The sequence below is a fragment of the Microtus oregoni genome, unplaced genomic scaffold, assembly GCF_018167655.1.
Source record: "Microtus oregoni isolate MIOR12 unplaced genomic scaffold, Mior012 000029F_ref0000214, whole genome shotgun sequence".
NCBI lineage: Eukaryota > Metazoa > Chordata > Mammalia > Rodentia > Cricetidae > Microtus > Microtus oregoni.
In genome coordinates, this window is record NW_024543088.1 from 8,420,472 (window position 1) to 8,438,281 (window position 17,810).

At 41.0% G+C, this 17,810-nt stretch overlaps 1 protein-coding gene across 7 annotated transcripts in view; it reads right to left on the bottom strand.

Moving 5' to 3' along the window:
• Positions 1 to 4,882: 4,882 nt before the first annotated feature.
• The window catches only part of Cdk8 (cyclin dependent kinase 8), a 65,626-nt gene continuing 52,698 nt past the window's right edge, over positions 4,883 to 17,810 (bottom strand). For 3 of the 7 annotated variants that reach the window (XM_041678208.1, XM_041678213.1, XM_041678214.1), the window contains 7 exons: positions 15,124 to 15,267; positions 12,622 to 12,691; positions 11,430 to 11,502; positions 8,621 to 8,718; positions 7,931 to 8,009; positions 7,653 to 7,811; positions 4,883 to 6,151 (listed from right to left, as the gene is read on the bottom strand). In XM_041678208.1, the coding sequence (XP_041534142.1) occupies positions 6,026 to 6,151; positions 7,653 to 7,811; positions 7,931 to 8,009; positions 8,621 to 8,718; positions 11,430 to 11,502; positions 12,622 to 12,691; positions 15,124 to 15,267 (749 nt within the window). In that variant the 3' untranslated portion in view covers positions 4,883 to 6,025. Of the gene's footprint in view, positions 6,152 to 6,174; positions 6,286 to 7,652; positions 7,812 to 7,930; positions 8,010 to 8,620; positions 8,719 to 11,429; positions 11,503 to 12,621; positions 12,692 to 15,123; positions 15,268 to 17,810 lie in introns of those variants that run through there. The other 4 variants (XM_041678211.1, XM_041678209.1, XM_041678210.1 and 1 more) reach the window with 4 other exon arrangements.

A 17,810-nucleotide genomic window follows, 5' to 3' on the forward strand; every position in this document is an offset into this window, starting at 1 on the left:
CCAGCGAAATACAAATGCATTTTGTACTCTGACAATAACAGGTCAACACTCCTAACAAACTTTGTAAATAAGACAGTCCTCATTGGCCCCCATGCTCACCAATTTTTTATCTACAGCAATTAGTGCCCAGGCTACATGTTGCCCTCTACTGAGTGGTCACTTACTCAAGTATGACCACCCAGGCTAAGGACTTCCTCTGGGGCTGGGTAGCTGGATCAGGGCTCAAATTGGGGCTAAATTCATATTTATGCACGCACAACTTCTCTGAAGACCATATTCCTCATCTACAAAATACACTTTCATCATAACAGTTATGAGAGTCGTGTGGGCACTGCTCAGCATAGCGCCTAGTTAGCAATTAGAGTTAGTTTTTGAAACTGTGTCCAGTGACCCAAAATGCCTGAGTTCTCGGGATTCTGTACAGCTCGGCCAGGGCCTTATTTACAGTCACTGGCATGGCCAGAGCTGCTGGCACTGCTGAATTCAAGGCCCACGCCAATTTTAACCTGTCCCAAGAAACATTCTGGACATGCTTAGGAGGGAGCACCCCTATCAAGGAAGTGACTGGCACAAAACTAAGTGAACAGAAAGTCAGACAGAATCAGGGCACGGGAACTCCAGGAAGGCTGCACAAATGAGCGCCAGGAGACAGGAATGTGCTAGATCAACATTTTCTAGGAGTCTGAAGTACTTGGACTGGAGGAAGGAAACAAACTGGGTTGTTCCAGAAAGCATCAGGTAACGCTGACCTTACTTTCAGTGTGATGAAAGACCACTGAATGATTAAAAACATAAAGTGAGCATTCTTCCGGGCTTTGTGTCTGTTAGGGTTGGGGCCCTGCTATGGCCCTGGTGAGCCTGGAACCTTCTCTGCAGAATAAGCAGACTAACTGGCTGTGCTGCCTGTCTCAAGCACTGGGATCACAAGGGTACATCACAGCTCTTCTCATCTACTCTCAGGAACCATCACTAGGTGGTGAAATGGCGAGGGGAGGAGTCAGAAAGCTACATGATATAAAGATGTCAGTGGCTAGGGAAGACAGATTTTTGTTGTTGTTTTGTTTTTGTGACAGGGTTTCTTTACACAACAACAGCCCTTGCTGTTCTGGAATTTGCTTTTTAGACCATGCTATTCTTGACCTTACAGAAATCTGCCTCCCAAGTACTGGGATTCAAGGCATGTGCCATCATGCCTGGCTTGGAAAGGCAGATTTTTAAAAAAGTTACTTTACTTAGGAAGTTTGGAGACAGCTAATGAGGAGTTTCATAGCTGAAGATATTCATCCTCTGGCCTTGACCATCTTGTCACCTACATCTGAGTCAGATGTCCTGTGTCACTGGGGTGGCCACCTCCCCAACCTGCCAGCATATATTCTTAATGATGCCTTTTCCCCCAAGATAGTCAGGATGTACACATGTAGCATAATTTCCTATTCTTTTCGTTCTATGGTAAGTGAAATTGTTTTATATTCCTTTTCTTTAATGGCACCTCTACCACACTACACAGACTTAGTCCTTTTAGAAAACTGACAACAATAGGGTGGTCTGTGTGCAGCAATCTTAAAGGAGTATCTAAGTTTTGTATGATCTCACTTTGCTGTTGCAAAGTCCAAACATTCAATACTTCAGTCCCTAAATGCACAAACAACCACCTTTATGTTTCCCATGGTTAATAAGAATGAGAGATTTCATTCTGAAGTAGTACCTTTGGCTAAACACCATGATTTTTAAGAAATCCAATTGTGGAGTTCAAAGAGGCAGGGACACTGGATTTAGGCCTTACAGTTGAACAGTTTAAGCTGAATTTAAAAAAAAAAAAAAACAAAAAAAAAAACAAAAAAAGACAGTTCAGAAACATAAAAGTGGTAACCAGTGATGAGTGTCTCAGGAAATGGGGACATGACTTACTTATGTATTTGAGAAAGTATTCTATCCCCATTCCATAAAAACAAATTAAAATGTCCATGGTCAATAAAGTTATTTGAATAGCTTCAGTTGTTAGGTTCACTGTTTAAAGGTGCATTCTATCAGTGGGAAGGCGTGATGGTAGGAGAAGCTTCTGGCTGTGTCCTTGGAGTATGAGTATATTCTGTCGGCAGCTGAGAGCTCAGGCCTGAAACAGAACCAACTACCCTCAATGCTTGCCTCCCAGAGACCCATGCCCTCCACGTAGCCTCCACATCCTCAAGATTCCGACCACCACCAAGGCAGTACCACCTAGAAATCAAGTGGGACTCCAACTCTCGGGACGTTTCACTTATACTCTGGCATCTTCTTTTAGCTGCTAGTATTAAGAGTATCCTCCGAAATTTCTCTTCTGTTGCAGAGGAGAAAGAACTACAGGGTGTGCCGGTTATTGCGATACAGAGCAAGCACAGGGAAGAGGATGCTGGTGTGCAGAGGTAGGACGCCGGTGCCCATGTGATCGAAACAGAAAGGAATACTTTCACTGAGGGCAGTAGAGAAGAAGCAACAAGGAAATGCCTGGCAGCCCTAAGAACTGCACGGTGCAGTGGGACTGGAGGATCAGAAGACAGATTTCACAAGAAGGCACCAGGATATGTAGGTACTTGTAGGATACACCAAGGTCTTTGCTTTTCCTGACATGTGTTGGAGGGATATGAGCAGAGGACATGACCTCAGCATTAAAATGCTCGTGTGGTCCATTGTGTTGAGAAGACTGTGGGAGATGAGGAAAGTAACGTGTAGGTTAATGAAGTAATTGTCAAGTAGCTACATGGTCACAAGAGACACAAAAACCTTCAGTGTGGTCCTCGCTAAGCTAGACTGGTCAGTAACTATAGTGTATTGAATGTAATTTCCATGTGTGTACTACTCAGGATAGCTTTAGCAGCATGAATTCGATCTGAGGTCTAGAGGGATCTTTGTTGACACTTCTAGCTTTACCACTTCTACTGTGCCAAGCTACAATCACTGCGTTTCTAGATTATTCCCACTGTGCTGCCCAGTGCCCCAGGAGAGGGCTGGACTGTGAATGGCTAGCCTTGGAGAAGATCCAAACTTGAAATTCAGAGCTTTATTGAATAGTATCATAAGGTTAAACTACAGACCATTTTAAAGAGAGCCAACAAGACACATATCCGAAAAAGACATATGAGCATGTGAGAAAGGGTAACACTGGATTTGGCCTGGCCCTCTGACGGGGTAGGCAGCTACCCTGGGACACGGTTGGGTCTGAAGGAGGCAGAGAGTAGGCACTGGTCTGAGACAGCTGCACTCAGTATCACCAATAGCAACAGGTCAGTCAGGACAGATGGATCTGGACTGGAAATGTAGGGATCACCAGCCTAACAGAGTCACGTGCCTGCATGACATTATCCAGGAGCAATATGGATACAGATGGGACAGGTCCTGCTCTCAAGAAGCTTCCATTCTATGGGAAACAGACTTGACCAGTCATGTGATAAATGCTACACAGCATAATAAAACTGACGTATGGGATAGAGAGAGCTGTCAGGTATGATCATATGAGTCCTCTGTAAGAGATGCAATGACATGAAGGGAATGGAAGCTCTGGAAGCAAGCAGACTAGGTATGTCAATCTGTTAGACACATTTTAACACAAGATTGGACAGGCTCACTGAGGGAGTAGGTGATGGCAGTGAAATTCAGGAAACATGAGAGCTCCTAGGCATTTCTGACAGCAGTGTGGAGCTTGTTATAATGCGTTTTGGTTCTGGAACTCCAAGGAGGAAAAGGAGATGGGCTGTCAGTATATCAAGGCCCTCCCTCAAGTCACTTAAGTGCTGCTGTGGCTCAATCTCTTGCTCACTGTCAACCTGAGTAACTTTGGAATAGTCATGTTTTATTTTGTTATTTTTTTAAGACAGGGTTTCTCTGTAGCTTTGGAGCCTGTCCTGGAACTAGCTCTTATAGACCAGGCTGGCCTCCAGCTCAGAGATCCGCCTGCCTCTGCCTCCCGAGTGCTGGGATTAAAGAGGTGCGCCACCAGCACCAGGTGAAATAGTCTTTTTTAAAGTTTTCTTTCCTCAGTGCTTTGCCTCAGTGTACATACACATCTATCACCTGTGTGCAGTACCCACAGAGCCAGAAGGGGGCATCTGGGACTTTAGTTAGAAATGGCTGTGATCTGACATATGGGTGCTTGGCACTGAACCTGGGTCCTCTAGAAGAGCATCCAGCGCTCTGAACTGCTGAGTCATCTCTTCGGGCCCTGAGAATGGTCTTTCTTACAACATTTCTCAGACCTATGTCTCAGAACTCGAAGAGTTTGTTAAAAAGGGAGGCACATTTCCAATCCACCCAAGTTCTACTGAATCAAACTCTGGAACTAGATCCTGAGGGGGAATGTACAGAGAGCCCTCACAGTCACTGAGCTTCTAGGCCACTTAGCAAAGAATAGAGAAACACTAGGAGACCAAGAGGAAGGGACATAAGAAGCACGATGAGAGGTAAGGTTGACAGAGCCAAACCACAACCACAGGAGGCTTTAACTCCACTGTGCACTTGCGGTGGCACAGGGGGTTAGGGAGGGGAGCTAAGGGATCAAAGGCATGCAGTGTAGGAGTGACCTGGGATAAGAAAACTCAAATGTCACTCCTAAAAATTACCCTACTGTTAGGGTTAGACCTATCAATGTAGTGATTCCTCAGTTCCTGAGTTGTTCAAGAATGTTTTTACAGGAATGGGCAGGAACAAAGGGTAACTGACTGGAGCAGGGTCTCCCCACATTACAGGTCTCAGCAGCTGACCAGAATCCATACCTTTGCCTAAGTCTCACTAGTCCACAGCACAGCTGGAAGACATCACCAATAAATGACAGGGAAGAGCTATACAGAGGCACATTTTTAAATCACGAAAGGCCCTTTGTGAGTGTGAAAAATATAGCTGACTCCATACATTGATTTATGAAAAATAAATTTATTACATAACACCTTGTTTTTAACAATGTTCAATTTTTTATTCAGAATACTTGTGTCATTCATGTAAAATAGTTTGATACAGTACGTTGTATGTTATAGCTTTTTATTTTCCCCTCAAAAATTCTAAGGCTCTCCTACTCCTTCTCCTTTGCTGAAGTAAGGGCACCCTAAAAAAATGTGCGAACAACTTTTTAAAAAGAAAGTCAACTGAATAAAATCTTAATAGCACTACACTAACCAGCTTTAAACTCAGGACAAAGAATGTGAATTGGATGCCGTGCCTTTTTAAGGAGGTTACCACTCATGCTTTTTTCATTTGAAAGCATGCTCACAAATCAGCAACACCAACGAGAAAAATAAAACACTGTCTGTGACAATCATTTTAGTTTGTTTGCTGAACCAAACAGGTTTATATCAATGACAACATATTTAATTACTATCAAATAGCAGCTTTAAGACCAGTCAAGTCATAGGTTGAAAATAAAAACAAACCTCTAAGTTGGAAATTAATCTTTGGGAGTTCTGAGACCTGTCAGTAGAAACTATGTCGTTCTTTTGTACTTTCAAAACAATCCAAGCAATATTCTTGGTCATAAAACACTGATTTCTGTAGAAGACGAATCAACCCATTGATAAGACACTAAAAAGAAAGATGTACCAAAATAATCTTTTAAGTCTCAGTTATTTTGTTAACATAATCTGTGTTTCAAGTACCAGTTAAACCTTACATCTCTGTGTACTATTGGTCAGATAACGCTGTTACAATGAAAGTCACCACACACGAGGACAAATGCTTGCCCTAGCACATTTCACAGCTTCAACTGCTACAGACTGTCACTGAAAACTATGCTTGGTCAGTCTGAACCCTGTCAAGTAAACTATGGAAGTAGCAAACCCACGACACAACTGTGCTAGCACTTTTCTTTTCAAGTCTAACTCCAAACTTAGGTACAACCTGGAAGCTACCACCCCAATCTGTGACAACTGGTGGAACTTGGTTACTGGACATTGTGAAGATGTGGTTGTACAGTACATTCTCATGGCCCACACCAGGTTCCCGCAGAGGGCTGCAGCCAGCCCTGCAGCATGAGCAACAGTGCACTGACAGACTCCAGCACGGCTCAGTACCGATGTGTCTGATGTGAGTACTGTGGAGGCTGCTGGGAGGTAGCTGAGTATCCCATGCTGCTCTGGGGCTGTGATGTGCTTGGTCCAGGGTTGGGATAAGCAGCATGTGGATTGGAACGCTGGAAAGAAGACGAGGGAAAAACGTGATTCAGGAACTTCTTGAAGTAGCTTGGCTCCATGCCAGCATGGCCAACAGGGGATTGAAGTGTTGTTCCAAAAAAGCAAAGATGTAAAAGTTTCTGCAAGGTACTAGCTTTAGAATTAAAATAATAAAAACAAATAAACAACAACAAAAACCTTACAACTGGCCCATACAAAAGAAAACAGAACAAAAGCAAATAAAATTCCAAGGTTTCCAGTATTGGCTTCTCTTTAGGAATGTCAAATATAGGATATAAAAGACACCAATTTACATGCTGGGGAGATTTTATCATATTTTGATACATGGGCATTAGGACCTTAGTCTGGATATCCAGAACCCATGTAAAAGCCATCAGTCATGGCACCTACTGTAATTCCAGCACTTCGGAGGCAGAAACAGATCTCCTGGGGAAGCAGCTAGCTAGACTAGTCAACATGTGTAAGCTCCTAGTTCAGTGTGAGACACTGCCTCAGTAAATAAAGGAAATAAAGAAAAAAATCAAGGAAGACACCTGATGTCAATTTAGGGACTCCACACGTCCATACACATGCATACTCATGCCCTCACATGTGTGTTCAAGTATATAAACACATATATAAACACATAAAGTACAAAGCCAAAACACAGTTAAATATTTAATGAGCTGTACCCAACCATGTAAGGCCACTTACTACTCTGAATGACACTAAGATTGTCAATGATAATAACAAAATAAAAATAACCGGCACTGTCTATACCAACACATTCAGCACGCACAGCCAGTTCATTCTTCCCAAACTTCACATTCTAAGCATTGTACCTACTCTGCAACTGCGGATGCTGTCTAGAGGGAATATTCATCTTACCTTCCTTCTCAGTTTATCTAGATCCCTTCTGATTCAAGGCTTAAAAAGTAAGTGATAAGGTTGGGGATAAAAAGCAGCCACTAGAGTTCAGATGACTTGCTAAATGCTAGACACACCATGTCTAAGAGGATTTTCCAATTTCATTTTACAGGCAAAAAAAAAAAAAAAAAAAACCACTGAAGCCAATATTTTCAGTGTGTGTGTGTGTGTAGGCCAGGTTGCTTTGCACTTTATACTGAAGTAAGGTCTCTCATTTGAACCCAGAGCTCACTGACTTGACTAGAATCCTGCCTTTGCCTTTGAAATGATGGAACAAAAGGGTACAGATGGGCCACCAAGCTATCCAGCACTTACATGGGTGCTGGGGTGGGAATGTTTTCCTGGCTGCATTGTCTCCCAGCCACTGCAGATGTTCTGTAATGTGCACAGAGGTCTCAAGTTATTGGATTGCCGACCTTAGACTTTCTACTCAAAGTCTATTCAGAAGTCTGATCCCTTTCTACTTTCCATGTCTGTGATCTTCCATACCTGTAACATTCCATGCTGACATATCTTTCCAGGTACACCAAGGCTACTTTGGACCACAGTTTTAACAGAAACCCCAGAAGAACAGATCAGTATCATTTGTAGTACCTGATAGTCGGAGGTCATGATGAGTCCACCTGAGGTAGTGGTAGGAGGGACAACTCTCACTTTTTTCAAGGGTGGCCCCTGTGTGTGGCCGCTGTCCTGGTTCCCTGGATGGCCAGTTCCATTAGTGTGGTTATTGCCCTGCTGCTGCTGCTGGTTCTTCTCAATTGGTTAAACAGAAAACATAGTTCAACTCAGAAGGAGAACCAAAGATGGTGACAATCCAAAGGCCAAAGAAGCAGTCATAAGTAAGGCACTACCAACTGTAATTTAATACTTACTTTGTCTCCTTTGTCATCAGGTTCTTCTTCTGTTAAAAATTCTCGTTTGGGGTAAGGGATCTGACAACCGGCAAAAACACTATTCACAAGAGAAAAGAAAGAGCTGACTCACACGCTGCCTAGTATTTCCAGTGCTCCACTTAGGTAATTCAGTGTCACATACTAAGGAGAAGACTTTGTCTCCACAGTTACAGATAGAAGCATCTTTCATGCAAACCTGATACAAATAAACATTTAACCAATGACACTGCAGCAGGTGGTCAGAAGGTGCTTCCCTGTGTAACCATAATTAATAATCATCCAACAGGACAGCTCTCAATAGTGCAAACAAAGCATCTACCTCTGCTCGGTGTTTTATCTGCCCTTCTTTCAGTTGAAACAAAGACAGTAAAGAGAACGTAAGTTTATTTAGGAACACCAGAGCCCCCGAGTGTAGCCAGTCCTACACAATACCAGTGAGCAGAAGGAGCCACGGAAGAGTGAATCCATCACTAGTAAATGGATGACTATTGAAAGGAATTCATTTCAGTATTGCTTCTTAACCACAAAGACCCAAAATGACATATTACGGTAGCAAAGCTCAATTTCTTCAGGTCCCTCAGAGGCATGGCAACTTTGTGTGACAACTAAGAGGAAGAGTGCTCAGGGATGCCAACCAACATTCAGGGAGTCAGCAAATCCACCACTTACTCTGACGTGGGAAGTGGGTCTTCTAGGAAGTAGGGGTCCTGCATGGCCTGCTCTGAGGTAATTCGCTTTATTGGGTCCATAGTGAGCAACTTCTGGAGCTGAAATCACAAGTCACAGGATTATCAGCACATGCTCCCACATTAGTATAGTGTCCCCAAAGTTTTATGTCAGTACTTATGAGGGTAACGTGCTTCTGAAAACCAATACAATATCATTCATTCTCCCAAATTATCAGTAACAAAGCACAATTATTAAAGTAGCAGCACACACAATCATCTCAGGTTGACTGCACTCACACTGCCTAAACCTCCCCAGTGCTTTTCCCTTCATTAGCCACACAATTTAGAATGACTAAACTTGCATTTTCTACTCCTTTTAACAACACACAAGCCACATGCAGTTAGATTTGTACCTAATTCAGCATAGCTGCATTATAATTTAAAAAATAATTCTTGCAGCCATACCAGGTAATCAAGTGCTCAAGAGGCTGCCCTACTCCACTGCTCAGTCCAAACCCTGACTCAAAATTTATTGGCTGAAGGCACCAGGAAGGTCAGTTCACCTCTTTGTAACCATATCTGTCCAGATGGAGAATAAAAATAGTACCATGGTAATTGGTTTCATTAATTAGTTCCCAGTATTCCTAGACCCGAGAGATAAGAGAGCTGAGCCCTTGTTCTTAGAGCCTGAGAGATAAGAGAGCTGAGCGCTGTGCCCAGAGCCCACCACACATCCAGGAAGTGTTGCTTTTTAACCAACTGGGGGCTTTTGGTTTTTCCTTTTTGACACTGTCTCCTATAGGCTGATCTGAAACTTTCTAGTCTGGCTGTGAGCTCCTGCTCTTCCTGCCTCTGACAGACAAATGTGAACAGGAACCCAATGACTTGCATTTCTAACAAATTCCCAGCTGTTCCCACATGGACTTGGTTTGAAAAGTAATGAATGGCTGGGCAGTGGGAGCACACACTTTTAATCCCAGCACTCGGGAGGCAGAGGCAGGCGGATCTCTGTGAGTTTGAGGCCAGTCTGATCTACAAAGTGAGTTCCAGGACAGGCTCCAAAGCTTCACAGAAAAACAAACCCTGTCTCGAAAAACAAAACAAAAAAAAGAAAGAAAAGTAACAAACTAATAGATACACTGAGACGTAGGAGTAATGATTCATAAAGAATAAAAGGGGGCTGGAGAGATGGCTCAGTGGTTAAGAGCATTGCCTGCTCTTCCAAAGGTCTTGAGTTCAATTCCCAGCAACCACATGGTGGCTCACAACCATCTGTAAAGAGGTCTGGCGCCCTCTTCTGGCCTTCAGGCATACAGACAGAATATTGTACACATAATAAATAAATAAATAAATAAATATTTAAAAAAAAAAAAAAAAAAAAAAGAATAAAAGGCCACAAAAATATCTTTAAAATGCAGGGACAGCAAGCCTCAATTATTTAATGATCTTTTATAATTTTCTTGGAAGTATCTTTCGGGGGGGTGGGGATTTGGGTTTGTTCTTTAAGATACCAACACCTGGCCAAACAGGGGTGGCACATACCTTTAATCCCAGCACTTGGGAGGTAGGGGCAGGCAGATCTCTGTGAGTTTGAGGCCAGCCTGGTCTATAGCATGAGTTCCAGGACAGCCAGGCTACACAGAGAAACCCTGTCTTGAAAGATAAAAACAAACAAACAAACAAAAAACCAACACTTTCAGTGGAATTAAAGCTATCTGGATGAAATTGAGATTATTTATAATTAAGACAGCTCACCCCAATAAAATCAGACAGAGCTGGGGTGCAGCCTGGAAGTAAAGCACACACAGGCACAAATGAAGTGCTGGGGTTAAAATCGAGAATTACAACAAACGAATTTTTAAAAACATTAAACATTAAGCTAAAAGCATAGTCTCTCAGATTCCACAAGTCTTAGACAGCAAGGAAGGCATGGGACTTGGGGATAGGCATGGCATGTCTTTGCACCTGCCAATATTTTGTTAGGATCAATAAGTCTTGGATCTTGAAGGATTTGACCTAATTTCCCAATTTGGGTTCTGTCGCAAATACATTTGAATAAATCATTATCACACATTTTGGATGTAGTAACATGGCAAAGTTAAGCACTACCTTGTAAAATACGATATAACAGCCAGGATGACAGAGAAGCAGAGACAGTTGAGGGAAAAGGAAACACACAGGCAGATCAGAAAGAGTTGCATGCCCAGTGGTTTAGCTGCTGTGAAGCAAAGTCAAGGGATTCCCATCTAAGATTACATTGGAACACATTGTAAAAGAATCTTAGGCCAAGTAAAAAAATGCATGCTTCCCTAAACCTTTTATATATCATAAACCTTTTGTGGAAACCCAAAACTGAAAAACATTTTCAGTTATAGCGTCATAATGGACATTCTATTACAAACAAAGTCGACAACAGCTGAATCTGACCACCCTGCAGGTGCACTGGCTCTTTTAGAGTCTAGCCTAGTTCGTTTATACAACATGCATGCCCTCTCTCCAGAAAATGGAGCACGACTATCAGCAAAGGGATTTCAAGACATAATCTGATAAGGTTAACTTAGAAGGTAAAATTTTGTAAACCATCTTCAAGTAGTTGTCAGTACAAAACTATAAGTGTTGCTCAAGGTGAGTATCTAAGGACAAGGATGTGGCTTTCGTTTCCAGAAATGAAATGACAAGAGCTCAAGTGCAGAAAATGAGTCAATGTAGTCTCTGAGTGGCAGGAGGGCTTCTCTTGGTACTTTTTGGAAATCACTCTGAGAGCACTAAGTGACCACATGGATTCATCTGTGCTGCTGTCCCAGGCTTACCAAGTGGAATGCTTTACTATCAGGTTTAACTTTATGCTTTTCCATATACTTGATAAGGCTGCAGTTGGTGTACCTGAAAGAGAAACACCATGAAACATCCACATTAGATCAGAGGTGAATTCTACATTGGCCAATAGCTTCCCACAGACAACTATTTTGATCATAACCAACAGGGAACACACATCAAAGATGCTTTGAGCAGCATAAAATAGCAGCCAATTTTATACTTTCTTTAAAGTCCACACTAGTCTTTGGGTGTTTTTGTTTTTTGGGATAGGGTCCCATGTAGCTCAAGCTGGCCTCCAGCACTATGTAGTATGACCTTGAACTTTTGACCCTCCTGCCACCACTTCAAGTGCTGAAACTATAGGTATGTATGCACCACCACACCCAGCCTTAATAATGACTTTTTTTTTTCTTTTTCTCTTGAGACAGGGTATATCGTATCCCAGGCTGGTTTCAAATTCACTACAATGCTGAGCATTACCTTGAACATCTGATGCTACTGTTGGGTTTGCAGGCATGCGCCACCAAGCCCAGTGCTGGGAATCAAACCCAGGGCTTCGTGCATGCTAGGCAAGCACTGTAATACCAACTGAGCCACACTAGTCGCTTCATAGTGGGTACTGATGGTGGAATTCAAGAAAATTTCATGAATACATCCTGGATAGTATTTTCCCCAATGAATTATATCTTAATAATTATTTTATTTGTGCTAAAGGTTAACTCAGGCTTACCAGTATAAGATTAAAATTTACTTGTTATATGTGTAAGTACTGGATTTTGCCTACCCCTGGTCTTTTAAACACTTGCTTTTCCCTAATTAATACTTGCTTTCAATTCTATACACTTTAAATGGGTAGACAAGTGGCCACCAGCAAGGCTTGCATAATTGTACTGTTTTGGCTACAGTACTTCCCATTATTGTCTGTCTGGCTTCCAGAAAGTAGTAAATATGAAAAGAAATGAGTTGATTTTCCCTCATCTCCAAATCAGGGGCTGATTAGAGTCACCTCTGTCAATTAATTTATTATCTCACAAAATGAGAACTAAGATCATAACAGTATTTATGAGTAAGTAAAATTCTTCGGTAAACTTAGGTGAGTGCTGTGGCATGCTGAACATTTAATTTTATCATGACTATTCTGGAAAAGTTAAAATCAACAAAGGGTCCATTTTCTTTCCAACTTACGTATTTCTTCTGAAATCTTTCATTAATGTTGAATGTTCGGGCATCTTTTTTATATCTTCCCAATCTTTATCTGTGAAATACATTGATAAATGTTTATGTTGCCTAGGCTCCTAGTCTCAAGAATGCTAACAAAGGTTACCTTACTTTGAGAGCTTTCTAAGAGCCTGGCTCTCACAGAAGTGCTCAGCTGCAACTACATCCTGAGCTGTAAGGAAAACCCATGGCTCCAGCTCTACCTCTGCTCAAGTGTCAGTCTACACTTGCTCTGTTCCACTAGAGCCTGCCAATATCACTCTATTACTAAAAGGAAATTAATCACAGAAATATTTGTTACTATACAGTCCTATTTCTCTATTAGTAAACCTACTTATTTTTCCCCGTGCAGAAAATTTTTTGGTTCCATCTGCAAGTAGTATCTTTAACTGAGAAATCTAAGATCTTTTCTCTGACTGGCTCACCACACTTTTCTAAACCACAGCCCTCCTTTCACACCTTTAAAGCTGCTCCTCACATCAAACAAACGGTGAGATACCGGTACCTTGGCTACTCTTACTATTATTGTTCAATACAGTGTGAGCTCTGGAGACAAGAACAATGCTCCAGTTAGTCTGGGGCAGCAGAAGTGCTGGATATATGCTAGCTACACTGCCCTTTCTGAAGCTGTCAGTGGCTGTTATCAAGGATCTGTTAGGTACACAGTCTGTGCACTAGGCAGCTGGGAACACTGGCTATGTATCTCCCACAGTCAACAACCAGTGTAAACTAAATATATACTTGAACTTTAAAATGGAAGTTTCTTCTCAACTACTTATTTGTTCCAATTTCTCTACTTTGCCAACTTCTCAAGCTAAAAATTTTAGGGCAACCATTTAGTTTTCCCTCAATTATATATTTCTTTTAAAAAGTTATCTATTTGTCCTTACTATGTCTTTACAGCTGTGGTACATATCGCTGGTTTCCTGACCTCAGCCCACTATCACTGAAAACTCTAGTGTTCCACAGTCACACTGACCTTTCTGAAACTCCGTCTATGATGCAAGTGTCTATATGGATCCTAGCTCGCTGCTGCTTGCTTTTCCTGGCTTCTCATTAACTGAGTCATCCTAACTATTAAACCCATAGCAAGAGTCATCTCTGAGTATGGTCCTCATTATTCCCAATCAGTCCCATATCTCCTTCCCATGGGCCTCAGAAACAGTGAACTAACCTGGATATAAGAAGAAGAAGAAGCAATTCTTCTCTAGTCACTCAAGTCATGTCTACTTTTACAACATCCTAACAATGTTAATGCTTAAGACGGCAAGAATCACTATTATGTCTCTATCATAATACACATATGCCTGTCTATCTATCTGTTTGTCTAATTTGGTTTTTTTGTTTGTTTGTTTTTTGAGACAGGGTCCCTCCATTATGTTGTTCTGTCCTACAACTGGCTATGTATACCAGGCTGGCTTGAACTGCTTGGGAGCCACATGCTGCTGCCTCTGAAGTACTGGGGTTAAAGGTGTATACCACCATGTTAATACATTTTATTCAAGATAGTAACTGGGTCACACTAGCACCCCAACATGCAATGAGTAAATGAAATTCTTATCCCAATGAGGTCTTCACAAAACTACTGGGTGGTGCTGAAGAAGGGAAGTCTGTGTAGCTGTTCTGCATTTGCTGATACTTAACAATCCTACAAGGAACCGCGGATGCAAGCTCCCAGCTACCTTTATCAGTCTTAAGCTGTAGTGACCTAAGGAGCAGTTCCCATAAAACATGATTCAGTCACATGCCTGACCAGCCAACATTATTTAGGTGTTCTCCACACATTTTATTATTCTGGACCCATGGGTAGTTTTTAGTGGCTGGTGAATTACTGTTCTGTGGTATAACTAGGATCTGGGATACACCCAGAAAGATGTTAACTCTAAAGAGGGGAACACCCATACATTTTCTCTCTGCTGTGAAATCCACGCCTATGACTTTCACTCACATCCTGGCTGTTTCATAAAACATTAAAAAATACTAATATTAGATAATGACAAGAGTGATGGAGCAGAAGTGCCGTTATTCCACAGGATTTGGTTCTGCACAACACTCTACATAAACACAACCTTCAGTCTTTCTATTCAAGCAGCAGCTATGAAGTACGCTGCCAGTAGAAAAAAATTTTTCTATTGCTTATTTTAGTTTACACTGGCAGGAATAAAAGGTATCAAGTTAACTGTTAACCCAACTATTGTAAATATCTCATCATTTCAAATACCAAACAACAAACCAAAACAACAAACCAAAATGAAACAAACAAAAACCTCATCAAATTCAGAAAACCCCTAAGTATTTTAATGCTGATATTTGAATTCTATGAATTTTGCTATTTCTGTGATTCTTTGAAAAATCAAAGTCATAAAAACTAAGAATCATGTAATTCAAGCTTTCATAAGCCAAAAATACAACCTTTCCAAAGAAGATACCAAACAACAACGATTGAGAACAACAAAAGCAAGTGTGTACCTGCAGGGAATCCCATTACATTGAATATTCTGTCCAGCTGGTCATGGTGATAAGGATTACTAGTTTTGATGTCCTCTTGTCGACAGTGAAATATTGGTTCTGACGTTAGTAGTTCTGCAAATATACACCCTATAGCCCAAATATCTTTAAAAGAAAAAGAAAAGAAAAACAAAAACAAAAAACAGGAAAGAGAAAATAAAAAGCAAAAAGGAAAGGAAAAAGAAAAAGGAGGAAAATAAAGTGCTTCTTTCCAAAAGAAAATGCATTTTTAATTTAATGGGGAGTGTTCTTTATCTGTTTCTTGCACATTAATAGTAATCCCTGGGCAAATATAACCACTAAATACCACAGGACCATGTAAATACACCCCCACCCACCAAGCTTTCATTTCCTGTGATATCTCATCCATCCAGTGACTTCATAGAAGCCTGTTTATTTGTTCAATCTGGGTGAGTTCTAAATGCTTCAAACATTATCATAGCTACACAGTCTGCAAATGGAACATGGGAACCACAAACAAATGAAACTAAAACAAAACAAACAGAAAATCTACATAACCCTTGAAACTGGGCACTTGCCAGAATACAGGAACATTTGTCATGATAAAATAATTTCATCTTGTTTATTTTCAAAGCCTATTCAGTATCATCTGTGCTAACACTAACAAGAAAGACACATATTCTATTTCACCTCTTCCTGCTACAGCAGCAGCATCACCTTTGCAAAGTTAATTAGAACACAGGAAGAAATAAAACACAAACCTATCTTTAAAATGGGCATGTAGGCTAAAAATTAGTAACAGTTATTTACAGTAGACAAATTGCAAAGTATTTCATGAGACATAAAATCACTTTCATCCATACCAAGTTTGTACTCAAAATAGCTATTAACAGAGACAAAAACTATCCACCTTCTTAGAGTACAAAGCTGAAAACATCCTGCTGTTTGACACATAGCTCATCTGAAGGTGCTGTCTAATGTATATTTAATAGTTTGTATACAGAGCAGATGCTCAACAAGTGGTTTCTGAATGACCTATACAAAACCTGGGGCAAATGTGAATATGACAGGGACAAATTACAAAAATCATGCTTACATTGAAGCTGCTTACTCAGGTACCTGAGAAACTATTATTTAAGAGAAAATGAGAAAAATGCTAATTATGAGGATTTCTAAACTTTACTGGAATGTATTTATTACAACTGTGATGTTTTTATTTCATACATAAAATTCTCATTGTATAAGTTATCACATTTACATTTTGGAGTGACAAATTAATCTACTTGCATAAGGATTCATAATTTGACAGTTTTTTAATCACATATTTTTTTTCATATCAGAAAGCTGGTCAATACTATCACACTGAGAAAGTTTTATCAAGAATCAGATGGAGCTATTTTGTTTTAATATCAGAGGGAACACAGTAAAGGTATTCTGAGATTAATATAGATATATATCTACCTAATACAAACCTAACCTCTGACCATCTTAACTGCTGCATGGATAGACGAGCTAAGGAGGATTAAAAAATGGGAAATGAATCATTGTACACACTTAAAACTCAACTCATAACATACCCAAAGGACACTGTAATGATTAATCCGGTTAGTTACTAAGATCCTGAAGACGAATGGAGTAGTTTTCCAGGGAATACTGAAGGAAAAGCACCGTGGATGGGACAAGAGCTACTGAATCTTGATTGACTGAATCCTAGTCATTTCTAAGTCTACTATTTTCATCTGTCTCTTGTCTGTACCAATTTTCTACCTTTCACTTTCACAATCTTGATTTAATCACCAATCAAACTCTGGTCAGATGACTGCGTATTTATTCCCTAAAACTCCCTAATTCTTTCCAAGAAGGTCTCTCTTTTCCTTGCTCATGTTTTTAAATAAGCCGAATCTACAGGAAGGCTCTTTTTTCCTTTTACCCACCTGCGTAACTCCTTCCCTGAGAAAAGTGCACCGACTCCTCCAAACCTACAGCAGCTACAATGTAACTGTCACCCATAAACAAATAGGGTAGAAGGACCTGTTGAACACAGCAGTCAGCAGAGCTTCCTTCCTTCCCCATTTTCTCCCCTCTCCACTCAGAGTCACACAATCAGCTCACACTCAGCACCTGGAGGAGCAGCCCTCGGGCTCAAGTCTACGCTTCAGAAAAACTTTCATAACAACTCTGGCAATAGTTCACTGGTGACTGATTGATCATACCTCTCCTTCAGTTTCCTCCCTAACACCAAACAAGCAAGACTAAAAACCAAACACTCAAGTCTTTGTCTTCTAGATAACATGCTCACTGGCCCATTATTTCCTCTCTGGTTTAGTGATTCCACTTCCAGTGCTGTGCAAATGGATGAATATCCACACTGAAGTATGTGTGTAGTGGAGTATGTGGAAGTGGCAGTTTGTCACCATCCAAGGCAGATGTGCTTTCTGTGCACTCTCCTCTTCAGTCTACAACCTGGGATTCCAGCAGCGGACTCCTTCTGAATAACACTATGAAGATGGACACGAGCATAAGCTCTCAGTGCTGTGATGTGTAACTCCAAAGGCAGTGTAGCTGCTTACACACTACCAGACAGCAAAGTCCAAATGCTACTAGAGTTCTTGCAGGAATCTTTAAATGGTGTGGGGAATTTGAGTGCTTCACTGAACAAGCCTTGAAGGCTACCAATGGAGGTAAGG